Source organism: Cervus elaphus, chromosome 10 (genome assembly GCF_910594005.1).
Source record: "Cervus elaphus chromosome 10, mCerEla1.1, whole genome shotgun sequence".
Taxonomy (NCBI): domain Eukaryota; kingdom Metazoa; phylum Chordata; class Mammalia; order Artiodactyla; family Cervidae; genus Cervus; species Cervus elaphus.
Genome location: NC_057824.1, coordinates 50,585,961 through 50,611,549, shown reverse-complemented (window position 1 = coordinate 50,611,549; position 25,589 = coordinate 50,585,961). Strand labels below are relative to the sequence as shown.

Here is a 25,589-nt window from a genome sequence, read left to right as displayed (position 1 = left end):
GAGAACTGTCCCCCAATGGAGCACCCCCGCCCCCGCCGCTTCCCAGCTTGAGGTGTGTTTCCCATCTCTCGGGTCTTCCCACAAGGACTGCAAGGCCTGTGAGGTAGGCGGACGGGCAGTGCTTGTTAGGACTCAGCCTCACTTTACAGATGCGGAAACCCAGACACTGCAAGAAGAGTGGCCTGACGTTACACTCCAGGTTAAGTGGCTGAGTCAGAGCTGGGTTCAAGTTTCTGACCCCATGAGTTCCTTCATTGATTGATTCATTCTGCAAATGCCTACCGAGTGCCTCCTGAGCGAATAACACAAACACGCTTTCTGCTTGAACTCAGCGTCGACTCATCAAATCAGCTCAGTTTCACAATGAGGGGAAGGGAGGTCTCAGGTGTGCATATTTGTTAGAATGCTGCTAGGGATGAGTAACAGAAACAACTCAGAAGTGGATTCCCTGGCTCACAGATCTGAAACCCCTGGAGGCAGGTTGAACTCAGGCTGCCGTCGGAGGTGGACCAGGGAGGGCTGTGGTCATTTCCTGGGACTTTCTGCATCTCGATCCCCACCACCCTTGCTCCCCCACTCCCGGTGTCGTCAGGCTTCCCAAATTCCAGAAGGTACTGCTTTCCCCTCTGTCTTCATCCAAAGTTCTGGGCTTTGCTTTGACCGACTCTTAGGTCACAAATCCAGGACTGGGGGATTGGATGAGAGCATTGCCGGGGGAGGAGGCCGCTGTCAGAGGTGGGGCTCAGTCTCTACTGGAGTCGTTCCCTGGGCACCTGCAAAGCTGGGGAGAGGTAAGTGGAACCAAGGATGCAAGTGTCACCTCGACAATGAAGTGCACTTGTTCTCATGCGAGGTGAGGGTAGCTGGTACAGACCACTTGAAACTTTTTTCTAACTAAAGCCATCACTTAGATTTGCCACGGCTGGATGTGGTAGTGGCGGGGGGTCCTGCTAACAGCCCCTCAGTGTCTGCCCAGAGCCAGGAAGGAGCTAGAGTTTACTGAGCACCCTGTGTGCGCCCCTTAAAGTGCTCCTCACCTTTGGACACATTTCTTCCTCCCGGCCACCCGCAGGTTGGGATTGTGTAATGGGAGCCGGGACTGGTGAGCCCAGGACCCTGTTGAGGGGGTCAGGGACAAAGTGACCTAAGAAACACTGACACCTGTCCTGCAAGATAAAGGTAAGTGGGTCAGATGCAGACAGGGCGTGACAATGTTCCAGGCAGAAAGAACAGCAAGGGTCAAAGCCGGGAGACAGGACAGCGTGGGTGCCTGGCCCGGGACCTCCTGACACCCCACACCATCCCCCATGCTACTTAGTGTCTGGCTGACCAGCTAAGCGGAACCCTGGGGGAAGGGCCGCCTGCCGGCCATCCCCACTGATGAGGCGGGGGCAGTGATGGAGAGACCCCCCTGGACCACCTGGGCCAAGACCCGCCCCGTCAAGGCGGCGGCGAGTCTGCTGTAACAAGGACGGGAAGCGGTCTGCGGTGGAGAGGGTCAGGAAGTGGGCCCTGGGAGGGGCTGGACCAGCCGAGGGCGGCGCCCCCGTTTTGACGTGAGGACCCCGGAGGCTGGCCGGGGGTCCGGACTCCCCCTGATTGCCCACCCCCCACCCCCACCCCCGCGCACATGCGGCGACCAGCGGCATCCGCTCGCGGACGGAGGTCTGGTCCCCGCTGAGAGGGGTCCCGAGGCCGACAGAGACGCGCGCCCCTCGCCGAACCTCAATCTCCCCGCCCGACGCGCGGAGAGGGGCGCGCGCCTTCCGGGCGGCCCGGGTGGGCACGGCCCCAGGCCGGGAGGGTGGGCGGGCCCGGGGCTCCCCGCCCGCCGACCGGCCCCGCCCCGGCCCCGCGGGGCTGAGCCCGGAGGCCCCGCCCCCCGCCCACGAGGAAGCGGCCGCGCGGCGCGGCGCCCAGAGCCGGTTCGGCGCGTCGACTGCCCAGAGTCCGCGGCCGCGGCGCCCCGAGGTGAGGGGGCGCGGGGGCGGCCCGGGAGCGGGGTCGAGGGGAGCGCGAGGAGGGGGCGCGTGCAGGTGGGGAGGACGTTGCGGGGGGTCGCCAGGAGATGGGGGCCGCGGGGAGCTCAGGGACGAGAAGGGGGCACTGAGGGCCCCCCTGGACGTGAGGGGACGCGCGCGGGGCACGGGGTGCTGGCGGGCGGGCGACCTCCTCCGGGCAAGGGAGCCGCAGCGCTCCCCGCACTCCGTGCCTTCGGGGCGCGCGGGCTCGCGCGTCCACCTCCGCGCCCGGCCACCTCCCCGCCCGGCCCTCTCGGCCTCCCCTCTCTCCCGTCTCCCCACCCCGACTCTGCCCGGCCGTCGGTGTCCCCCGTTATTTCGAGCCGGAGGGCCCCCACGCCCAGTCACTTCCCCTCCACCTTTCAGCCTTCCGGGTTCCTCCAGCGGGGAAATGAGCTGGCGCCCCCGCCCGCCTCGCCCCTCCTCCCTCCCTCCTTCTCTCCCGGCCCCCAGCCAGCCCCCGACCCCGGGGCCAGGTCGAAGGGGTCCGATCCTGGGAGGGGTTGCCCGGTTCCGGAAGGCGGACCTCCAGAGCTCGCGGGCGCTGGACCGGCGCGTTCCTAGCGGCCCCTCCCTCGCCGGCGGCCCAGGGACCGCGGCCCGGACTGGGGCAGGGCCGGGACCTCGGGGCAGCGACGGTGACACAGAGGTTTACTGGCTTGAAGCAGCCTTAGCGAGCCCGGTGCAAACGCGGAGCTGGAGGCTCTCCGTTTCTTCTGGGCTGTCCCCGGGCCCCTCCCGCCAGGCGGGCAGTGCTCCTCCGTGGTTAAGAGCACCCTGGCCTGGCAAGGTCTTCCAGACCAGAAGCTGCTAAGAGCGCCAGCGTCTTCCTTCACTGGCCACTGACCTTAGCAAGCCGCCTAACCTCCCTGGGCCCCAACTTTGCTTACCTGGAAAATGAGGAACTTTCAAGCTGGGAGGCTTACATGTGATCATGTGTGTAAAACACTTGGCAGCGTGCCAGGCACACACGGGCTAAATGTGCGCTTTTATTGTCCTTGCTTTTATTATAAGGCCCGCCTGTACATTTATCACCTCTGAGATTTAGGGTCGGAATCCCAAACTCTGCCATTTTAGGAGGTGAGTGACTTGGTGCACAGTTTGGTTTTCGTCTGCGTCTGTTTCCTACTCAGCAACATGAAGGTTAAAACAAACACCAGAAGAGTTCTTGGGTTTCTTTTAGGGCATAAAAGAGAATGTATGTCAAAGTCCTGGGTAAATTCTGGGCATTTAAAGATGCCAAGCAAATTAGTTAATTATGTATGTGTATATAACCCACATACGTCTTATCCCAACGTGTTCACTATTTCTCTTTCCATGTTTGTAGTCATCTGCATTTTTCTATCCTGTCACCATTATAAAGAGAGTTATTATGAACATGTTTGCTTTAAAAAAAAAAAAAAGTCAGTGGCTGTATTTTTTAGCATCAAAATGAATTTATGCCACAAAAAAATGTTGGCAATTTGTAAGTTCCTGTTAATGTTATTTTGTTCTGTTTGTTCCCACCTGGTTGATTGGAATTGGCTGTTATCACACTGCCCTTCAGGAAGACTGAACAAATCAGCAACAAATGAGAATTTCCCCACTGTCTTGCCAGCACTGAGTTTTATGTGTTTGGGGGTTTTGCTTAGTCTGTATTATTTTAGCTGATGCTTTATGGTGCCTTAGGATGATTTTCACTTGTCTTTCTTGACTTGACTTTGCCTGGCTTGTAAGACCTCAGCAGTGGAGTTGGGGAGGAGGGATTGGTTGGTCTGTTGGGGTGACTAGGGTTGTTCTACACACAACAGGAAGTTAAGTAACAGCTCAGCACCAGTGCAAAATGGCTTTCTGGCAGCTCCCTGGAGTGGCTGAGCTGGGTGGGGACTTCCCCGAGTGTCTGCAGAGCAGAGTTCTTTGCTCCAGGCAGCTCCTGCCTAGTTTAGCCTCAAATGCAGCCAAACCTCTGGATGCAGAAAAGGCCGGGCTGGCAAAGCTTCTCTGAAAGCAAGAAAGAACCTACAGCCAGTGCCTCGTCCAGCCCCAGCCTTTTCTGGATAGAGATGTGGGGGAAACATTGGCAGAGGGCACCCAGTCAGTATTGAGAGAGTCAGAATGTGAACCCAGAGTGTAAGGAAGAGGCGCGAGGCCCGAGACCCTTGGCTGAGCAGTTGGGAGCTTCATCTGGTTTGCTTTGCTTTAGAAGGGAGCTGTATTCTCCCCAAATCCTCACAGAGGACCTTTTAAATGGAAGATCTCCAAGCTTTTCTGATCATGGACCCTATCAGGAAAAGATCTTGAGCACATCTCCCCAGTAAATATTTACAAGTTGCATATATGTATCAGTGAAATAATAGGGCTGGTCTGTAAGGAATATACATAAGATAGATGTGATTCATTCATGCAGTCACAGTCAAGGAATATTTGCGGAGCACCTACTGTGTGCCGGGCACTCTAATTGGTACTGGGGAAGCACTTATGAACAAAACAAATACCCCTGCACCCATTGAGCTTATGTTCCCCCACCTAGTATGTGGTCCTTGGCACCCCCTGCCTGGACACCCAAAGCTCCTCCAGCCATCATGCTGCTGTCCCTTCTCTGTACCCTCAAACCCCAGCCCTGGGTGATTCCCGCATCCATTCATCCTGAGCACCACCGTGTGCCAGACACGGGGGAAGTGCTCCCTGGAGCACAGAAAGATCCCGGCTCCAGGTTGGTAGCGGGCAGCTTGGAGCCAGTGGGGTAGGGGTGGAGTGGGGGGAGTCTGTTGGGGTTTGGCTGTGCTCCCCCAGACTCACTGTTTCCAGAGTGATGGGGGCACGGAGCACTAGTCATGGGCTCCCAGTCGCAACGCCATCCCCAGGGCCCCCTTCTCTCTCTCTGTCCTGGACAAGCAAGTGGGGCCACAGAGCTGGCTCAGCGGCAGGGTCACAGGGTGACACGTGGTCCGTGGGGCCACGGCCTCATCCTGCCTTAGTCTCCACCGGAAGGCAGCATTGCCCTGTCCACACCCTTGGGCGGAGCAGCCCCCAGGGCACTTTCCTCAGTGGGGTGACTGGTGGGCAGTGCCACCCACCCCCAGCCCCTTGGCAGGGCGGAGATTTCCCTGGGAATGATTAAGGCACAGTTCCTATGGCTGGGTGGCCTGGTGTGAAGGCTGCTTTCTTGAGTCTGATCACGCGGAATGATCCCCTGATCCAGGAACCAGGAGGCTGAGCCTCAAGGCTACAGTGGCTGGAGAAGCCACACCCCTCCCTAGGCTCCCACTTCCTCATTTGTAACATGTGGGGGTTGGGAGGCCCTGCTGGCTTCAACTGCTTTGCAGAAGTTATGAAAAAGGGGAAACACGTCTGTCTTCCTCTCTCCCACTCCTTTCAGCTGCACCCCCTCCCCCCTTTAAGGTGTGGGTTAGTAGACTAGGGAGTATTTCTATCTGAATTTATACTAAAGTGTGATTGACTGATAGGTGTGCTCTGAACCTGCCTGTCCCACTGTGTACCATACCTCTCTCTCATGTTGAGAAATTTTGGATCCCAGGAAACTAATGGCCAGGGCTCCCAAGTCCTCTCAGCTGTGTTATTTGTCCTCTGCAGACCCAACCTCTCCATCTTCATAGTCTGAAACCCTGAAATGTCACTAGACAGACTGTTAAGAGTCCGGCCCCCAGGTCTGGACACTGTCACCAAGGGCCCACACGGTGCAGAGGTGGCCGGCCACACAGCAGGACTGGGACAGAACTGGGAAGTCAGGTTCTGCTCCGGCTGAGTCTAGGGTCCAGGACCCCTGGGGCTGCAGCCATGAGGCTTCTTTCCTTCTGGGCCACCTAGGGTGAAGGGCTGGGGGATGATCAGTCTCCCCTGGAGTCAGGGGCCAAGAAGAACCCTGCTGGCGTTTGGAAGTGGGCATCTGGCCTTAAAACCCCCCACCGCCACTGGTGACCTAGGGGAAAGGGGGTCAGATAAGCACAGCTTAGTGGACAGGCCTGGTGCACCCACCCTGCGTCTTGGCATCTGCGGTGTAGACATGGATGACCCCCTGCCTGCCCAGCCCGGAGGCAGCGGAAGCGCTGGGGAAACCCCGTCCAGCTTGCTGACCCAGGCCTGTGCTCCCAGGCACCACTTCCGGGGCCTTTGCTTTACACAAAGAGGCCTTATAAGGAGACAGAGGCTGGGGAGGCAGCCACCCTGGGAGCTGTGTGTGAGTGTGCAAGGCTGAGCACGCATGTGTGTGTGGGAGCAGTCATGCGTGTGCAAAGCTGACCACACACGAACATGTGTGGCCTCAAGCCTGGCTGTGAGTGTCCACTTTCTTTCTTAGCAAAGGCTGCCCGAGGACCCACTGGGTCTGGGCTGCGGGACCAGGCGGGCCCCGCGCAGTCCTGTCTGCACGCTGGCTGGTGCCGCCCCAGGAAACTTGCAGGGCTTCCTGCTGTAAATTAAAGTGGGGTTTGTGGTCGCTGATCACGAGTCCCCAGCAGCACAGTGGGGGACACAGCAGCTCGATGGATCCCAACTCAGCACTGTTCCTCCCTCAGGGGTCTTGGCTGAGACCCCCGCTGGGGGCAGAGAGAGACCCCAGGGTTCCAGCAGCACCCCTGGCAGCCAGGGCCATCAGGGCTCAGGCCTGGGCTGAGAAGTGGCCTTCCCAGGGCCCAGCCTTGGGCTACAAACCTCCTGGTCAGATGGGGGAGGTGGCCGAAGGCCTGGGGACACCCAGAGGCATGGGGGGAGTGGGGGGTGCTGCAGGTCTGGGCAGGTGGCCTCCCTGCCAAACTACCACCCCTACAGCCGTCATCTGGGGCTCAAGTCAAGAATACAGGAGGGCTTAGAGCTGGTGAGTGCAGAGCGCTCAGGAAATGTTGCTTGGCCTTTTTTTTTTTTTTTAACATTTAAAAAAATAACTTACTCAGGCTGGACGCTAATGGCAGTAAACAGCTGTGTTCATCAAATATTTATCGAGCACTTACTATGTGCCAAGCATTTAGGCGCCGGGGATAGAAATGTGAACAAGATGGTCCGCAGTATATGTCTCCATCAAGCAAGTTACATTCCAGCAGGGGGAAAAAAGACATAGCAGAATAAATGAGGACAATGTAACCTGTGCTCAGTAGGATTATCTGAGGGGAAAATGAGGGACTTGAGAGTCCCTTGGACAGCAAGGAGATCCAACCAGTCCATCCTAAAGGACATCAGTCCTGGGTGTTCATTGGAAGGACTGATGCTGAAGCTGAAACTCAAATACTTTGGCAACCTGATGCGAAGAACTAACTCATTTGAAAAGACCCTGATGCTGGGAATGAGTGAAGGCGGGAGGAGAAGGGGAGGACAGAGGGTGAGATGGTTGGATGGCATCACTGATGCAGTGGACGTGGGTTTGAGTAAACTCCCGGGAGCTGGTGATGGACAGGGAAGCCTGGCATACTGCAGTCCCTGGGGTTCGCAAAGAGTAGGACACAACTGAGGGACTGGACTGAACTGAGCTGAGGGAGTCTGGGGCTGGAGTGGGCGGCAGCCTGGCTCAGAAAGTGGCGTTGGACGCAGACTTGAATGGTAGTGGGGAGGGCGGGAGCCGTGTGGGCATCTGGGGTAAGAGCTTCGAAGGCTGAGGGAACAGCCGGTGCGAAGGCCTGAGGCACGTGTGCCCGGGATCAGCCCCTGGTCCAGCCAGGAGGCCCACCCTACGCAGGGGAAGCACATGGAGGGCCAGCACATCCATCCTAGCCAAGAGCTGCCGTTTCATGAACACCTACTATGTGCCAGGCCTGGTGTGTTGTCTTATTTCACCCTCTTAGATCTCTGGGGAGGCGGGGGAGGGCAGGATTCCTATTTCCATTTTGCAGATGTGGAAACTGAGGTTCAGAGAGGGTGAGTGACGTGCCGGGGTCACGCAGCTGGCAAGCAGTGTGGCTGGGCTCCACCCTGGGCTCCCTGTGACTCTGGGAGGCTGAGGCGGGGGGAGAAGGGGTTTGAGGAAGTCCACTTTGGGTCTTTCCGGATGAGTAGGAGTTTGCTGGACAGAACGGGGGTGGGGGGGGGGGGCGTTTGGCGGCACGGAGAGGATGAGCACACGGAACTGGCCTCCCAGGACCATCAGGCTTGACCTTCCCTGCAGAGGGAAGATAGCACGTGTGAAGGCCAGCAGGCCTGGTGCGCTCCTGGAGGGGGACGGCGCTCCACCCATGGGGAAACTGAGGCAGAGTGATGACACCCTCCCTCGAGGCCAGAAGGGGTGCTGACCTGCGTTCCCTCCCTGTCTTGGGCACAGGAGCCAAGCAGCCATGGCCTATCACAGCTTCCTGGTGGAGCCCATCAGCTGCCATGCCTGGAACAAGGACCGTACCCGTGAGTGCCCGAGACCCCCCTCTGCCAGCTGTGCCCCTGCTTTACCCCCGACGCTGAGATCTTGAGTGTCAGGAGAGAAGGGATCCCACGCAGGGCAGCCAGGCGCACGGGCCTTGAGGGCCGGAGGCCAGAGGGCAGCCCCGCCTGTGCTGGGCACTACTGTAGGCGCCAGGCGGGTGGCCTGTCCTCTGCTCGTGAGGGCCGGGGGGCGGGAAACGCAGCCTGCAGTGAAATGAGCTCCGAGGGAACAGGCAGGGTGAGGGGAAAGCGATGGAGCCGGGGGCTGGCTTAGAAAGGGTGGCCCGTGAGGCCTTTCGGGGGAGGTGACGTTTGCAGAGAGACCCAAAGGAAGTGAGGGAAGTCAGCATGCAAAGGCCGGGGTGGGTGCAGCGACCCCAAGGTGGCAGAGCCTGGGGTCATCAGGGGCAGCCCAGAAACCCTGGGTGCATCCTGGTAGTAGGGGGAGGCAGGGAGAGCTCGCAAGACTGCCTTAGGGATGTTGGGGGTGGTGGGCACAGGTGAGGAGTGGCCAAGCCCTGGGGAGGTGTCCCAAGGTGGGGGGGTCCAGCGGGACCTGAGGCAGAGGAGGAGAGGCCAGGAACAAACGACAAGGTACTGCCCAGGTGGCCGGTGAAGGGGGGACTCGGGGGGAAGGGGCGCCTGAGCACGTCCGCCCGTCTCTCCTGCAGAGATCGCCATCTGCCCCAACAACCACGAGGTACACATCTACGAGAAGAGCGGGAACAAGTGGGTCCAGGTGCACGAACTCAAGGAGCACAACGGGCAGGTGACAGGTGCGTCGGGCTGGCTGGGCTCACCCTCCTGAGAGACGGCGGGGCAGGGGTGACAGGCGCGTCGGGCTGGCTGGGCTCACCCTCCTGAGAGACGGCGGGGCAGGGGTGACAGGCGCGTCGGGCTGGCTGGGCTCACCCTCCTGGAAGACGGCAGGGCAGGGCAGGGCCAGGCCGTCCCCCTACTCACCGTGTTAGGTAGGAGAGTTTGGGCTGCAAGCCTTGACAACAGAACCCTGATTCAGACTGGCTTAAGTTATAAAGCAGTTACATAGATGGGTTCACGTTTCTGAAAAACACAGATGTTTGAGGGCTTCAGGAAAGGCTTGATTGAGCATATCAGTGTTACCAGGGACCCATTTCTATTTTTATCTCTTGGCTTGGCCTTCCAGTGTGTTTGCTGATAGCTGAGAGAGCTGTAACACCCCCGATGAGCTCTAGTAGCACCCCGATCAATCCTGATTGTGACCTCGAAGCCCCTCCTCTGTGGACACTGTCGAGCCAACCGTGCTTGGATGGCTTCAGCCTAGTCCCTCCTCCCACCCCGCAGGCATCGACTGGGCCCCCGAGAGTAACCGCATCGTGACCTGCGGCACAGACCGCAATGCCTACGTGTGGACACTGAAGGGCCGCACGTGGAAGCCCACGCTGGTCATCCTGCGCATCAACCGCGCCGCTCGCTGCGTGCGCTGGGCCCCCAAGGAGAACAAGTTCGCTGTGGGCAGTGGCTCCCGTGTCATCTCCATCTGCTATTTTGAGCAGGAAAATGACTGGTGGGTGCCCGGGTGGGCTCAGCGTGGCTTACGAGGGACCGGGGGCTGCAGACCAACAGGTGGTGGGACAGGAGGGTCCCAGAAAGCCACTGGGCGGGGAGTCAGGACCCCTGTTCACAGAACCTGAGAAGGGCGTCCTTTCTGACCCTTGGAAGTGAGGCGAGGGGCTCTCTGCACAGCCCCCGGCCCTCCCCCAGCTCCCCTCTAGTAATAAGGGCACGAGCCACACCAGGGCTGCTTCTGCGGGCATCACACTAAGCCCTGCCCACGTACCCAATGACCCCACCCCACCCCACCCCCCGCGGCCCCCTGGACTGGGCGTCTGCTGCCATCCCTGCTGGTGATGGTGGTTTAGTCGCCAAGTCGTGTCCGACTCTGGCAACCCCATGGACTGTAACCTGCTGGGCTCCTCTATCCATGGGATTCTCCAGGCAAGAACACTGGAGTGGGTTGCCATTTCCTTCTCCAGGGGTTCTTCCCGACCCAGGGATTGAACTCAGGTCTCCTGCACTGCAGGTAGATTCTTTACCGACTGAGCTATAAGGGAAGCCCCGCTGCCATCCCCACCTTACAACAAAGGCCCTGAGGCAAATCACCGCCCACAGCAATAGCCGTCACACTCCAGGGCCCACTCACAAGCTCCAGCCACGTCACGACCTTCTCCCCGGGGTCGCTGAGGGCAGAGGCCGGGCGGGAGCTCGGACTGGAGTCCGAGAAACTCGAGTTCAGGTCCCACCCTGACCAGTGAGCAGCCTCGTGCCTTCTCCTTACCCGGCGGCCCCAGGGTAGTTGCGAGGTTGAAAGGAGACCAGGGGCGGCGCTCCCATCCAGGGAGGGACCCAGCTGGCCCGGGCCCTTCCCTCCGGGGACCTCTGCGGTCTGCAGGGCCCAGTGGGAGCCTGGAGCCCGACGCGCTGAGGTCCGAGGGCACTCACCTGTCTGTCCCTCTCTCCCCGCACACCTGTGTGACCACCGCCGTGTCCAGGTGGGTGTGCAAGCACATCAAGAAGCCCATCCGCTCCACCGTCCTCAGCCTGGACTGGCACCCCAACAACGTGCTCCTGGCCGCCGGCTCCTGCGACTTCAAATGCCGGTGAGGGGGGGTGCCCTGCCGTCAACACAGGATTCATCGGGGGTCGGAGGGTGGCAGGGGGAGCCCTGTCCCAAGAGCCCCGCCTTCCAGACCAGCTCTGCGGCCAGCAGGGTGACCTGGGGCCTCAGTCCAGCTTCCGTGAGGGTTTGCTTTTTGAAGGATCGTTCTTGAATCCTCTCTCTGGCCTGTGGGGAGTCTTAGAAGGACATAACGCCTTGCCACTTTTTAATGTCAGCAGGATCTCTTTTCTAGGCCCTGCTGTCCTCATTAGAACCTCCCACCCCTTCAGCTTCCTGATTTCCATCTGAGGGAAAAAGAGTGGGTGTTTTTATTCACACTGAGGTATAAATGACTGAGGCTGGGACAGTCTCTGCCTCATTATCTTAAGACCTGGAACATAGAGACTCTAACTGCTATTGGCTGTTTCTCACTTTGGGCCCAGCACCCCTGAGTCTCCCAAGGCTTCTAGCTCCCAGCTCCAGGCAAGACGGCCTGCATTTCTGAATTGCCCCTGGGCAGTGAGGCTACAGCAGACACCAGAGGCTCCGGACACAGAGCAGATAAGGTCCTGAGAGCTCCCAGGACTTGGAGCTCGGAGGCCTCCTGGCCCCGCTCCATTGTACAAGTGGGCACTCAGGCCCAGACTTATCCAAGCATGAAGACGCAGGTCATAAAAAGCTAGCCCTGGTACCCACAAACCCAGCAAGGTGCTCTGGCCTCACCAGGCCAGTCTGGGAGAGGGGGATCCCTTCTCGCATCCCTCCCAGATGCCCACCCACCCCCTTTTCTGCCTCTTCTGGCAGGATCTTCTCGGCCTACATCAAGGAGGTGGAGGAGCGGCCAGCACCCACCCCGTGGGGCTCCAAGATGCCGTTCGGGGAGCTGATGTTCGAGTCCAGCAGTAGCTGCGGCTGGGTGCACGGCGTCTGCTTCTCGGACAGCGGCAGCCGTGTGGCCTGGGTCAGCCACGACAGCACCGTGTGCCTGGCAGATGCTGACAAGAAGATGGCGTGAGTACGGGTCAGCCAAGTGGGGGTCCGCCCCGGCACCGAGAACCAGGGGCCGGCGTGGCTGACATCGCGCTCTCTCTCTCAGTGTCGCGACTCTGGCCTCTGAAACGCTGCCGCTGCTGGCCGTGACCTTCATCACGGAGAACAGTCTGGTGGCAGCGGTAAGGAGGGGGCCGGGAGCAGGGGCGGGTGACAGCAGGTCTCCCAGTGGCCCCAAGATGCCCAGGCAGTCCTCAGTTTGTCCCCGCTCATGCCTTTCCTCCACCACCCCCCATCCATCCATCCGTCCATCCATAGCTCTACTGGTCAGAATGGGTGGGGTTACACTGCGGTAACAACAAAAAATCCCCAGTGGCACCAACCGCAGTGGCTTAACACGGGAAATGTTTGTTTCTTGCTCACTTTGTTCGGTCTGGGTGCTGGGAGGGGGGCTGTGTCTCCCATCTGGAGACAGGGGAAGTGGGGAGCTATGCCCTGGCCCAGACCTTTCTGCTTTTACGTCGTATTGGCCGATGGAAATGACAGGGCCACACCGCCCTCAAAGGATGGGTGCTTGTGGTGGGTGGGGGTGGGTGGGGGGTCCTACCTGCATCCAGAAAGGTGCCACTCTCCTTCCCTCCCTCCTTCCCAGCTCTGTCACATCTCTCTTCAGGCCTCAGCAAACTCACTGGGGTCCCTCGGGGATCAGGCCCACTCTGCCCAGGGAAGGAAGGGTCCAGCAGTGTGTCTCTCCCAGAGCACATGTGACTGTCTGGATGGGACGGGGCGCTGGGCTCCCAAGGGAGTCCCAGACCCGCTTTCTCGACCCTTGCAGGCGGAGGGGGCCGCTCCTAGGTGCTCAGCCCCAACTTCTGGCCCCTGTTACTATACCCGGGGTCCCTGAGCGGGCATGGCTGCCTGCCGCTACACCCATGCCCTGCCTCCGGCACCCCCCGGATTGGTGGCCGGAGTTGCCTTGGCCTTGCACCTCCCCCGGGGCCTGGGGTTCCCCCAGAGGAAAATGGGGGCGCTGCGCCTGCGCTAGCCAGCGCTCCAATGGCACCCCACCCTGCCCCTCTCGCCGCAGGGCCACGACTGCTTCCCGGTGCTCTTCACCTACGACAGAGCCGCGGGGAAGCTGAGCTTCGGTGGGCGGCTGGACGTGCCCAAGCAGAGCTCGCAGCGCGGCCTGACGGCCCGCGAGCGCTTCCAGAACCTCGACAAGAAGGCGAGCTCGGAGGGCAGCGCTGCGGCGGGCGCCGGCCTGGACTCGCTGCACAAAAACAGCGTCAGGTACGGGCGGGGCCCCTGAGGGGGGCGGGTCCGTCTCTTCGGGCGGCGGGCCGCCTTGCTCTGCGGCCCCGGGACGGTGTGGGACCGTCGCAGGGCTGGGTCTGTGGATCTGGGTGGGGGTGGGGCGGGGTGGCAGCGACCCGCAGACTGCTAGCGGGCGGGGCCCGAGCTGGAGCGGCTTTGGGGCTAGAACCTGGCCGGGAGGCGCGGAACGGAGAGCGTGGCAGCGGTCTCCTCGAGGAGCTTGGGTAGGATCGGAGTGAGAGACCCCGAATCCTGCCAGCCGCGGGTGTCCGCCCCGTGGCAGATGAGAGGGAGAACGCGGCCAGGCTTTGACCCTTGTCTTAAGCCCTTTTGTGGCCACCGGGTCCAGCATCTTCAGACCAGACCACTTTGCCGGTCTTCCAAGGCTCTCCAGAACTAGCCCTGCCTCCTCCCAGCCCCACCTTTTGCTGCTTCTCCCCATCGCACCGTGTTGTCACTGACCCCCTGCGCACGCCCCCTGCCCACGCCGTCCTGTGTCCCTTGCACACAGGCTGGTGCTTGCCCCTAGAGTACACTCGGGAACCCCATCCCCTGTGATCCTTCCCGGCTGGGTGCACACACCTCACCAGAGCGGGCTCCCCCATTAGTTAGGGGGCTCCTGGAGGGCAGGGTGGGATCTGTAAAGCCCTCCTCCTCTTTGCAGCCAGATCTCGGTGCTCAGCGGGGGAAAGGCCAAGTGCTCGCAGTTTTGCACCACCGGCATGGACGGTGGCATGAGCATCTGGGACGTGAAGGTGAGCCTGCCCTCCCCCCCTGCCTCCCCCCAGGTCCCCAGGGCGGGCCCCCTAACCCCCACCCCCCTGGCAGCCACCTGGACACTCCAGCCCCTCGTCCCTGCAGAAGGGTCCCTCAGTGGGGTGAGGACCCCTTGGCACCCTCTGCAGCACCTTCCTTCAGGACTGGGATGCAAACCCAGGTCGCCTGACCCCAAAGGCCAGGTTCTGTGTCCAGTGCCAGGTCCCTGTGGGTGGTGGTAGGGTGTCTGCAGGACAGCTGAGAACCAGTCTGTCTGTCCTGCTTGTCTCCTCCCAGAGTCTGGAGTCCGCCCTGAAGGACCTCAAGATCATATGACCTGTGAGGAGTGCGCTGCCCTCGGCCCAGCTGCTGAAGCAGCGGGTCGGGGAGGCTGAGGGCCGCTTTGCTGAGTTTCTAGGGTATCGGGTGGGGTTCCCACCGGGGCTGTTCCCGCAGGAGGGGAGGGATGGGAGGCTGCTTCTTGGCTATGGAAGGAACGATTGCTTTTTTCTTGAAGAAATGCTTTAATTGTAAAAGAAACTGTTCTCAAAGCACTCTGGTGGTCATGAACTGCTTCAGAATGTGGAGGTAATAAAAACGCAACTGTAGACACGCTGGCCTGTGTGTCTGGAGGAGGGGTCAGTCTGGGCAGGGCACTGGTAGCTTCCTGCTGTTTGCCAGCACAACTGATCCTCACACAGAGGCGGCGCCCCGGTGGTTGCCTCCCGCCGCAGCCCAGCCTGGGAGCTGCCAGGACCAGCCGTCTCCCATCACTCACTCAGCAGTCAGATGCCAAGAATGGTGACTGTACACTCTAGGCTGGTTCTAGGCTTTAACAGAAATTATTGTTTCTCTATTTGATGTTTGCAATTGGTTTCTAATAATTGCTCATTTTTTAGGACAATCCCCGCCACCCCCGCTTCCTATTTTACTGTTTTTTTTTTTTTTTAATAACATGGTTTTTGGTCTAACTAGGTAATGAGTTACATCAGTAGATCTTCTAATGGTGAACTAGGCCCATATTTACAGGAAAAATAGCACCTAAAGGCGGCTTCTCCCCCATTGTTCTAGGGCCTGTGGGTTCTCAGAATAACCTCTGGAGTTGGAGGAGACCCACTGATTCTTTTTAAATCAGGAAATAAAAATTCTAAGTCCCCAGGAGACAGTTCAGGCTACATGGTTCCCCACGTGTCTATGTGATCAGCTGCATCTGACTCTTTATGACCCCGTGGACGCTAACCCTGTCCATGGACAGCTCCTCTGTCCAGGGGATATTTCAGGCAAGAGGACTGCAGGGGGCTGCTGTTTCCTTCTCTAGAGGCTCTTCCCCACCCAGCGATCAGACCTGTATCTCTGGCATCTCCCGCCTTGGCAACCAGGTTCTTTACCACTGCGCCACCTGGGAAGCCCCCCGGCTCCCCATTATTCTTCAGCAAACCCATGCCTGGCACCTGTTCACCTCTCAGGAGGCTGCTGCCTGGGAAGTGGCGCCCCTTCCAGAGGGCTGCTGCATACGTTAAGACAGGCACTGTGCGGAGTCTTCAGGCGCCCATGTGACTGAGCCAAGCCTGGGTTAGGCCTGAGGTAAGGCCAAGCAGAAGTGCTGGGTGTTGGGTCGCTTCCTCCCAGCGCTGAAATCCTGGGGCTGTCACCACCAGGGGGCACCAGGAAGGCGGGACTTGACACCGCGCAGGTCCCTGGCCCCTCTGGCTTAAGGTCCCTGGGTGGTTAAAGAGGAGACGGGTGGTTCCTGTATCCTGAGGTCTTTCCCGGCTCAGATGCCCAGGCCGAGCCAGGGGTCCAGTCTCTGTACCCGGGCCTGGTGGCACCGGAACCCTGCGGGGTGGGCCTGAGAGGGACACCGGGTCCTGCTGGGTGAGAACAGCTCAGGCCTGGGGGCCCCCAAGAGCGATCACAGGACCAGGATTACGATAATGTCAAGTTTAATTTGCCAAATATACAAGTTGGATCTGTGGAGCGTGTTGTGCCTGGGTGCTGCACAGTAAACAGGCTTCTCGAAATGATCCACGGGCGGGGTTACGAACGGGCCGGGGCCTGGCCAGAGTAGGGGGCAGGGAGTGGGGTGGGAAGGGCAGGGGGAGGCGTCCGTCAGAGGGGACTGGCCAGGATGAGCCGTGACCCTCAGGGACCCATGGGCACGGGCTGTCAACTGCCAGCCCCTCTGAGTGAGCACCCAGGGAACACAGACCGGGGGGTGGGCAGACAGGCCATCGCAAACTTGTCAGCAGCTACTGTGGCCCCAACTGCCCCCTGCCTCGCAATCTACCAGACAAATGGAAGCTCCTCTTAACCCACCTCCCAGGTACCCCCCAACAAGGGTTCTGAATTCTAAAAACAGCCAAAACATTTGAATGGTTACATATGAAATGCTGTCCTGCATCTTTCTGCCTCAAAGATAGCAGCTGCCCCTCCCCCAGCCCCCCACCCACCATCCCCCCAAACGATTTCCGTGCCAAGATGAAGAGGAGGTCCCAGGCCGTGGGGGGCTCCTCGCCACGAGGGGCTGCTGCAGCGGCACCGGGGCACAGGGCGGGTGAGACGCAGCGGAGGTCCTGGCAGCACGGCCCAGTTCCCTGGTCTCTCCTCCCACAGGCCGTGCTACTTGTTCAGGGAGAGCGACTGCATTCGTTTTCCCGACAAGGTCGCGTCATCTTTTGCTGAGAAGCAGGAAGGGAGAGAGTCACAAGACGAAACCAGCCCTCCACACACGGCCCTGCACACCCCAGCATCAGCGACATGCAGGTCCAGAAGGCCTCAGACCACAGTCTGTGCAACTGGCTCAGCTGGCAGATGGGGAAGAGACCCAAGGAGAAGGGCCCGGCCTGACGCCCTCCCACAGAAGCCAGCGGACCCACCTGTCCAGACATTCTTGCTAAGTTTGGGTGGCTACCCCCCTCCACAAAGGCCCACCAACACGCAATCTACTGGGCAAATAGAAACTCTTCTTAGCCGGCTCCCAGGAGAAGTCTGTAATTCCAACCTTTCCCTGTGGCTTCTGAAGTCTGAACTCAGCAACATGCAGTCACACATACAGTCCTTTCCTGCTTGGGGTTTGTGAAACAAACTACTGGTGGGCAGCTGAGATCACCAGGTATCTCCAACGTGGTGATAATGCCCTGGGGCGTCTCTAGGCCTCTAGAATGCAGGACAGCAAGATTCCCAATACTCATGGCTCCCCCCCACCTCCGCCCCGACACAAACGCTCCTTTAAATCACACCAATTCCTCACAGCCAACCTGGCCTGGAAGAACCCTCCCACTTTCGGCCCCACTGGAAGGCATGGGGAAGAGGGACACCTGGGCCAGATTTCATCTGGGAAGCCCAGCCCACCATACCCTCCCAAGCGTCTCATACATACAGTGGTGATGCCAAGCAGGTCTCCTGGCTATACAAGGCACCAGAGACTTAGTGGAACCTGCTAGCCTTGAAAGTAGGTGCCTTCTGGGAGGTGGCAGGCAGGAACGCCCACCTCCATGTGACAGACACACACACACAGCCTCCCGAGGAATCTGGTGCGCGTGCGCACACACACACACACAGTGGGCCTCCTGAGCAATCTGGCCCAAACCCACCTCACAGCAAGACATCGAAGTACAGGGCTTGGCTCCGTCCAGAACCAGGGTCAGGCTGCCATACCAGTGGCTCAAGACTTACCTTTCCTCTCTTCTTCTTTCTTCCTGGCAGCCTCTTCCCGCTGTTTTCGGATGATCGCCAGCCGGGCAAGGTCGGCCTTGGCTTGCTCTGTCTTCCCCGCTAAATGCATCTTCATGTAACGCTCTTTTGCTTTCTGCTTCTCGATTTCTTCTCTGTTTGGGCAAAGAGGTGTCACAGGGGACATCTTCCCCCCCACTGTCAGCTGAGCTGGACGCGGGAGCCAGAATCAAGGCCAAACCCTCGGGCCTGGGGCCCAAGTGGAGTAGGGGCTGTGTCCGAGTGCCTCCCCCGCCGATGGACACTCACAAGCAAGTTAGCACAGACTGCCTGTCACTCTGCTACCTTGGGGGGGGGGTCCTCAGTGGTGAGAAGGCAGTTGGAGGGGGAGGGTCCTGAGCAGCCTCAGTCACACCCCAAGCTGGTGGGCCTTCCCCGTGGGGTTTACAGAGACCGCCTTCAGCTCCCATGGGGTCAGCACAGCAAGGTGGATTTAAATCTTAACAGTGCAATCAGGAGAGAAATCAGGGTGGCTTTTCCTAGCAGCCTGCAACCTCCCGTGAGGCCCTAGATGTCACCAGGTAGGCATGAAAACAGAGACCAGCTGTGTGCAGGGCACTTTAGCCCTCAGGTGCAAGCCTCACACAGCCCACAGGGAGCTCTCTGCAGCCTCATTTTCACCTGAGGCGAGAGGACTGGGCAGCTGGTGGGTCTCCCCACACTGCCCATCAGCACAGGCCCCCAACCCCACAGCCATGACGTCAGGGACGGATACGGGTCAGGAGGGTCCGATCAGGCTGGGTAAGGGAGGTGCCCTGGAGCAGAGCGTCTTGAGGGAGGGGCTGCAGCATGACCATCCGCATCCCCAGGGATTACTTCAAGTGCAACGCTCAGGTCTGAATCTGCTGTTCTATTTTCCCTATGTTTCCACTGGTGAAAAAAATCCTTTTTTTTTTCTTTTTCGAGAAACTTCTAAAGGGCCTTTGGGGAATGAGATCACATAGAAATAAACACCGTAACTGGAGCCCCCACCCGGCCACTGGAGACCTAAGGGTCCAGAAGTGAGGGCAGCGGAGCTGGGGCCTCAGCCACACAGCTCGGAAGCAGCAGTTACCTTTCTCTTCGGGACAGCTCCTTGGGCCCATCCAGGTCCAGTTGCGTGACCTTTTTGGTTGTCTGTGCGACCCGGTTGGGGTTCTCAATGTCAATGAGCCCTTCCACGCCTTTGCGCTTTTGCTAAGGTAGGACAAGAAGCCGGACACTGGAGAAGCTTGGTCGTGCAGTGCCCGAGGGCCACCCCCATCTTCACAGTCCGCCTGGCCTAGAACAAACTGCTCCTCTCCAGGCTGTGTGACGCTGGGCCCAGCCTGACAGTGGGAACAGCGCTCAGGCGTGTCTGCACCAACCCAGGAGATGCAGCAGGAGTGTGGGTGACCGAGTCTAGCCTGTGCCGTGTCCGGGCCACCAGGGACCGTCACCCTAGTTTCACAGGCGACAGAGCAGAGACACAATAAAATGCCTGACATCAACCCAGAAGTAGATGGGAGATGTGAACATGAGCCCAATTCACAAGCTCTCAGCACAGAGAGGTACTCCCTCACTTCGAGCTCAGCCTCTGAAAGCCGTTTCCATGGAACCCCATGCCTGGCTGCTAGCCATGCTGGGTCCCTGAAGAGGATGCTTGCAGGGAATTGGGACCTGGGAATGAGCTCATCGTCTATAGGTTTGGGGAGGCGCACCTGCAGCTTGCACCTCCCAGCTGCCCAGGCAAAGTTTAGAAAGAAATGAGAGCACAAGTGCTTGATGCAACAGGTTTGAGCAAAGTTTCAGGCCCTGTCAACCCACTGTTCTCTTTAAGAGACCAGGGAGAGAGCTTCGAAACACCTGCCCATCAGAGAACTGTACGGAGCTCCGGGCACCTCTACCCAGCCGGCATGTGTATACACCCCACCCAGACACCGGACATCTGGAGTTTAGCTCGTCTAACACAGAACCGCAGGCTCAGCCCGTTCCTCCCCACAGTCCCGAGCAACGTCTTGTTTCTCTTTCCCCTTAGCCCACCACCCCAACCCTTGACAAATCCCAACGAGTTCATCTCTAAAACACAGCTCTAATCTGCCCACTTTTCTCCACTGCTAATGCCACCCCCTTCAGGGAAGTCACAATTTCTTGTCTGGTTACCTGCTACCAGCTCTTGGCTTCTATGCTCAACACTGTACAACTCACTCTGCAGATAAAAGCAAATCTGCCCAGAATTCTTGCCTGGAGAATCCCATGGACTGAGGAGCCTGGCAGGCTGCAGTCCACAGGGTCACGAAAGAGGCAAACATGACTGAAGTGACTAAGCATGCACACACTGGCCCTCTCTCGCCCACATCCCACTCTACCAGCTGCCCACTACCCACTACGATTAAACCAAAACCTCTGCAACAACCGCACAGGCGCTGCCTGTCCATTCTCTCCTCCTCCATTCCTAACTCCTCTTCTTACCCACCAAGTCACAGCCCCACTAGCCTCTCTGTTCCCTGGACCTGCCTAGGTTGTTCCGACTCCCAGACTGCACTTGCTAACCTGGCTGCCTCGACTACTCAGCAAAACAATTTTCACGTGACTGGCTTCACCTTGTTTTTCAGATCTCAGTTTAAAAGTCACCTTCTCACCACACACCACTCCTCAATCATGTATCCTCAATCGTGGGTGATCTTATTCATGATACTTCTGGCTACCAGAAGTTATACTGTTCATGGACTTCCTTATTGTCTATATCTCCTTATTACAATGCAAACTCTTAAGTGTAAGGACTCTGTCTGCATGTACCACGGGGACTGGGAAACAACTGATGAACATTTGTTGAATGGATGAGTCCAGAACCCAGGCCCCCATCAGACTCAGTACCTGGTAATCATCTTCTTCATCCTCGCTCTCATCAGAATCTAGAGATTTCTTCTCTTTTTTCGGGTCACCTGCAGCCCCATCTCCACCTTCTTCTCCTTGTTCCTCTTCTTCCTATTTCAGAAGTGGACAATCTGAGGAATCAAAAGATGCAAACCAAACTCCCAAGACCATGATCCTTCCATCCCTCCTGCCCCAGATTGTGCACCTTGAGAAATTAAGCCCTCAGAAGGCTGGGACCAAGTATATGAGTCCTACTCTGCTACGCTGGCCTCCATGGGGGACCTGGGTCACAGACATCCTATTCACTTGGCTCCACAGCCTAGAAGCCTTTCCCAGTCCAACCCACCCCTCACACAGCCATACAAGGCCCTGCTCCTCTTATCAGCCCAGGTGCCTGGGACCGTGTTGGTACGCAGCTTGTCCCCCAGAGCTCACAGGACTTGGCCGTGGGGCTGGAAACCACAGTCCCGCTCCGTTTCCCTCCCACTCTCCCTGCTGCCACACACAGCTGCCAATTTGCACTATTTTTCCCGGGCAAGCCTCCTCCCTCCCCCACTTTCCACTCCCCCAGTCAGTGGTGGGTCAGTCACTCCAACCAGCCCACATAGATGCCCTGCTGGGCCGCCTCCCTCTACCCTTCTTGCCTCCCTAGTAGAAACATCCCTTACAAAACCATAAGCACTTCCCCTGCCTTAGCTCTTGCCCGCATATTCTCCAAGGTCATGTTCAGCCGCAGGCTGCTCCGCCAGACCCTCCCCAACCGCGGCTTCTCCCTTCTCCCTCACGCGTCACACTCAGTCATCCGCACTGACAGCTCCCTGTGGCCCTCATCCAGGTGAGCATCTAATGGTGTGGGAGGGTCACGGACACCAACGACGGAAACATGCTTTGTTTCCCGACAGTGGGCTGGAAAAAGCACCGAGGAACAGAGGGAGCTCCTAAGCTTAGACTGGAGGGGGAAGGATAGGGAGTACCAGTGAGGGGAGCACGCAGGAGGGGGTGCTAAGCACGAATAGCACTCTTGTCAGTGGCAGGAGTGTGAAGGCAGGGTGTCAAGCCCCAGTGGGGCTGGCAGAGGCTGGCGCACACAAGGCGGGCACGGAGAGCCCCCACAGACAGGAACAGGACCCACCCAGGCACTGGCTGCTGAGGAAACGAAGTTCTAAGGGATCAACCAAAGGCCCGCTCTCCTCCTGTCAGCCACCCGCCCCCTCCAACCACACCCCAGGTGTTGGCTTCTTCCAGAGGGTGGGTGGCCCTTGTCCAGCCTCTCTGGGTGCCACCCTGGGCCACTGGAGTGGCCCGCAGAGTGGCATACTCACCCTGGCCTTCTGCTTTTCGGCCTGGAGCTGGGCGTCAATCTCCTCCGGGCTCGTGTACTGCCGGGCCCGGCCTTTGTGGCCCCCCTTTCTCCCTGCACGAAGACCAGAAGTTTAGGAAGGCAGCAGGAAGGCAGCTCACTTGATCGCCCTGAACTTCAGACTGGGTCCTGCTTGAGGTGCTCTCAGCAGAGGCTGCCGACCTCCCTTGCCCCTCACCAAGACCACCCACCCACCTGTACCTCGCCCCTCACCTGTTCAAAGGGACAAAAGAGGCAGCACGTGGCAGCACCAACCCGCGTGCGGGATGCAGGCTCCCACCACCAAGGCCTGAGGGGAGGACCTGGGGGGCACCACAGGGAGTGACCGGCTAAGTCCCCTGGTCCCTTCGTCCACACGCAGCGGACTCAGATGCAGGCACGAGAAGGGGTCACCCTCACCCCTGCTGTCACTACAGTGCTCTTTACTTGCCAACGCTCCGTCACAGCCACGGGCTCACTTGAACCCCAGGTTAAACCTAAGGTGCACATCATGGCTGGTCACATTTTACAGACAAGGAGACTTGAGACTAAAGCAGAGTGACGAAGAGCACAAATGCTGGGGTCCAATCCCTGGGTTCAAATCTCAGCTCTACCACTTAATAGTTTTGTGACTCTGGGCAGGTACTTAATCTTTGAGTCTCAGTTTCCCTACCACATAGGATTGTTGTGAACGTGGATTTGTTAACACATGTGAAGATGGTGGAACAGTGCTCGGCACTAGACGAGCACTACAAAAAAGTTTGCTATAGTTGTTACTCTTCTAGTGTATATATATAGTGGGTTGACCAAAAAGTTCAATCAGGTTTTTTGGTAAGATGTTACACACCCACTCACCCCCACCCACCTCCCAATAATACCTGGTGTGGGGGGAAAAGAAAAAAACAAAGCTACTGGTCACAATGACAATTTACTACAGGTGCAGGGAATATAAGCTACTTCATGATCATTTAAGTGGTATTTATGGTAGAAAGAGAAAACTTAAAACCTATCGGAGAAAACTTTCTGTGCTCGGAGTAGAAACACAACTGCCAAACAAAGGTAAAATCGAAAATAAAACTGACTACCTTCTAAGAGTTAAAAATGTGACTAGCAATTAAAGTTCATCACAGAGAATCAGTCAATTTTATAGCCTGACTCTCCTGAACCAAGACACTAGACTGACCCCTGCCACAGGCTTCCCAGGTGGCGCAGTGGTAAAGAATCCACCTGCCAACACAGGAGACACAGTTTCGATCCCTGGATTAGGAAAATCCCCTGGGGGAGGAAATGACAACCTGCTCCAATATTCTTGCCTGGAAAATTCCATGGAGAGAGGAGCCTGGCAGGCTGCAGCCCATGGGGTCACAAAGAGTTGGACTCAACTGAGCACACACACACAAAGCCAACAGCCAGTTTCATAGCAGGGCAGCACCTCCTCAGCTGGATCTGGAGGATGCTGGTGGCTGTGGCCTGGATCCATTTCACCTCTCCTGGAAGCTGCACCCCATCTGGTTTCTCATGACTGTCACTGAGAGCAGAGAATCTATGAGGAGGCAGCCAGAGCTGCTCTGAACTCCAGAGACAGTAGCAGAGATACTAGCCTCCTCTAATTTCCTAGACAGCAGCTGCAGAGCCATAATTGGCTGCTACAGACCACACCACCCATTTTTAATGACTACCTGGGATTCCCAGGGGTGTCTCAGTCAAGGATCATCAAAGTCCTATTGTGAGAGATCAAGTTTGCCGTCCAAAACCCCAACATCTTTTCTTGCCCTCTTAATGTTCTAAGGAATAGAAACAGCTCAAAATTGACTACTACAGGCTCTGATCCTGCATGTCTGGCTATGGGACACTGATCTTAACTTGGTTTACAGTAACTTATCAGAAGCTCTCCATGCCTTTGAAAATGTTTCACAGGTTTCCTGACAGAAACAAGAGCTGGTCCTTGGCTCTTGGAGAATTTTACACTTTTACATCTTCACGTTCTCTCTTACTTTTCAAGCAAATTAACACCAGCAAGAAATGTAAACATTATCTGCCCATAAAGCTTTCACAAGCCAAAAGGCCAAGTCATTGAAACAAGTATCCCTATTTAGGATTTTCTAATTGTATCCGCCAACCTTGGCTCAAAGCACCTATTAAGTAGGACTCTCAGAATTCTGGCACCAGAAGTAAAAGTCACTCAGTCGTGTCTGACTCTTTGCGACCCCATGTACTACACAGTCCATGGAATTCTCCAGGCCAGAACACTAGAGTGGGTAGCTTTTCCCTTCTCCAAGGACTCTTCCCAACCCAGGGATCGAACCCAGGTCGGTACCCCTAATACTCCTCCTTTTGCAGAACAGAAGACTGAGAGAGACAGAGGAAACAAAGCTCTTCCTACCACAGAATAAACCACTAGAAAACTAGGTTTAAAGAGATTCAGCTCTGAAAACCCCAGCATCTCTGGGAGCAGAGTCAGGAAGTCATTTAGGTTTGAAAAAGCTCCAAGCAGATCTTCCTGTGGGCTGAGACATCTTAACCAAGATGTCACAGGAGAGACCAGTATTAACTGAACACCTCTTCTGCGCCAGTAGCCGCCAGGCACAGCGAGGGCTCTATGTATTTAAGACCCTGATCCCAACTCTCCAGGCTAAGGGTTATTAGCTAGGTGATTCAGATGGGGAACAACTTGTTCAAGGCCATAAGGCTAGACAGTAACACAGCTGGGCTTCAAGTCGAGCACTTTTGACTCTCGGGGGAAGAGGGTGAAGGACGGTGTACAACCGAACCGGGGAGGCCATGGATTCTTTACGTTCTTGGCCAAGGAACTGGCAAAGTCTTAGGAGTGACAATAGCTAATGCTTACTGGACACTTAGCAACTATCACCACCATACAGCGCCCTCCACATGGATTACCTACTTCAAGACTCGCATCAGTATTATGAGGTAGATACAATCATACCCCTATACTTGCAAAAACACAGGGAGGTTATCTGGCAGGCTCAAAGACCCACGTCGAGCCCCTCGAAAAAGGCAGTCAAAGCTAGGTCGGCCAGCCTCAAGAGTATCCAGCTAGGTCGCAACAGACAAGCCTAGCTCGCCCAGAGCCCGAAAAGGCCCACGTTTTACGCGCAAGGCAGGCGGGCCCGGCTCTGGCGCGGGACGCGGTGACTCAGTCCCCGGCGAGCCTGAAAAGGGTAGGAAACTCCAGACTCCCCCAGGCCGAGAGAAGCGCGCCCTAGATAGGCCATCCGGGTGGGCGAGGACCCAGAGCCTCCAAATCTCCTCAGACTCCCGAGGGAGTGGCTCGAGGCCACTACTACGGTCCTCAGTTTCTCCAGCGGGACAATTGGGCGTCGAGGCCCAGGCCTGGCCCTCAGCCGGAGCGGACGTTCTCCCTCCGAGTCGCTCTCTGAGGCGCCCGCGGGCTGACTGGACGGCGGGAGCCGGACTCGGGCCGCTCCTCGAGGCCCGCGGGCGACACGCGCCCGCCCCTCACCTCCTTTAGGCATCGCGGCTCCGGCGGCTGCGGCGGCGGCGCCTCGAGCTGACACCGGAACCGGAAATTTCTCGGGCTCGACTTCTTCCGCCCAGCCAGCTTCCCCGCCCCGCCCCCTCTCAGCGCGCCGCCGCCGCCGCG

At 58.0% G+C, this 25,589-nt stretch overlaps 2 protein-coding genes across 2 annotated transcripts; one reads left to right on the top strand and one right to left on the bottom strand.

The window, feature by feature from the left end:
* The first annotated feature begins 1,839 nt into the window (after window positions 1-1,839).
* ARPC1B (actin related protein 2/3 complex subunit 1B) lies at window positions 1,840-14,671 on the top strand. Its single transcript, XM_043915280.1, has 10 exons — window positions 1,840-1,971; window positions 8,266-8,342; window positions 9,032-9,136; window positions 9,684-9,906; window positions 10,892-10,999; window positions 11,803-12,009; window positions 12,095-12,170; window positions 13,076-13,281; window positions 13,970-14,060; window positions 14,359-14,671. Exons 2-10 carry the CDS (start codon window positions 8,279-8,281, stop codon window positions 14,395-14,397), a joined length of 1,119 nt encoding a protein of 372 aa, XP_043771215.1. The 5' UTR covers window positions 1,840-1,971; window positions 8,266-8,278; the 3' UTR covers window positions 14,398-14,671.
* PDAP1 (PDGFA associated protein 1) lies at window positions 14,552-25,582 on the bottom strand. The gene is made up of 6 exons (XM_043915286.1): window positions 25,449-25,582; window positions 21,951-22,042; window positions 20,629-20,739; window positions 18,848-18,969; window positions 17,737-17,888; window positions 14,552-16,739 (listed from the first exon to the last, which is right to left on the bottom strand). Exons 1-6 carry the CDS (start codon window positions 25,459-25,461, stop codon window positions 16,681-16,683), a joined length of 549 nt encoding a protein of 182 aa, XP_043771221.1. The 5' UTR covers window positions 25,462-25,582; the 3' UTR covers window positions 14,552-16,680.
* Between the last annotated feature and the right edge of the window lie 7 nt (window positions 25,583-25,589).

What these genes read in the sequence shown, in the direction of transcription:
- ARPC1B (XM_043915280.1), top strand. Translation starts at nt 8,279, where the DNA reads ATGGCCTATCACAGCTTCCTGGTGGAGCCCATCAGCTGCCATGCCTGG. An exon ending in TCCTGCGACTTCAAATGCCG is followed by an intron (nt 11,000 to 11,802) that starts GTGAGGGGGGGT and finishes CTCTTCTGGCAG; the next exon opens with GATCTTCTCGGCCTACATCA. An exon ending in AGAACAGTCTGGTGGCAGCG is followed by an intron (nt 12,171 to 13,075) that starts GTAAGGAGGGGG and finishes CTCTCGCCGCAG; the next exon opens with GGCCACGACTGCTTCCCGGT.
- PDAP1 (XM_043915286.1), bottom strand. An exon ending in CCGAAAAGCAGAAGGCCAGG is followed by an intron (nt 20,740 to 21,950) that starts GTGAGTATGCCA and finishes CTTCTGAAATAG; the next exon opens with GAAGAAGAGGAACAAGGAGA. An exon ending in GAAAGAAGAAGAGAGGAAAG is followed by an intron (nt 16,740 to 17,736) that starts GTAAGTCTTGAG and finishes CCTGCTTCTCAG; the next exon opens with CAAAAGATGACGCGACCTTG.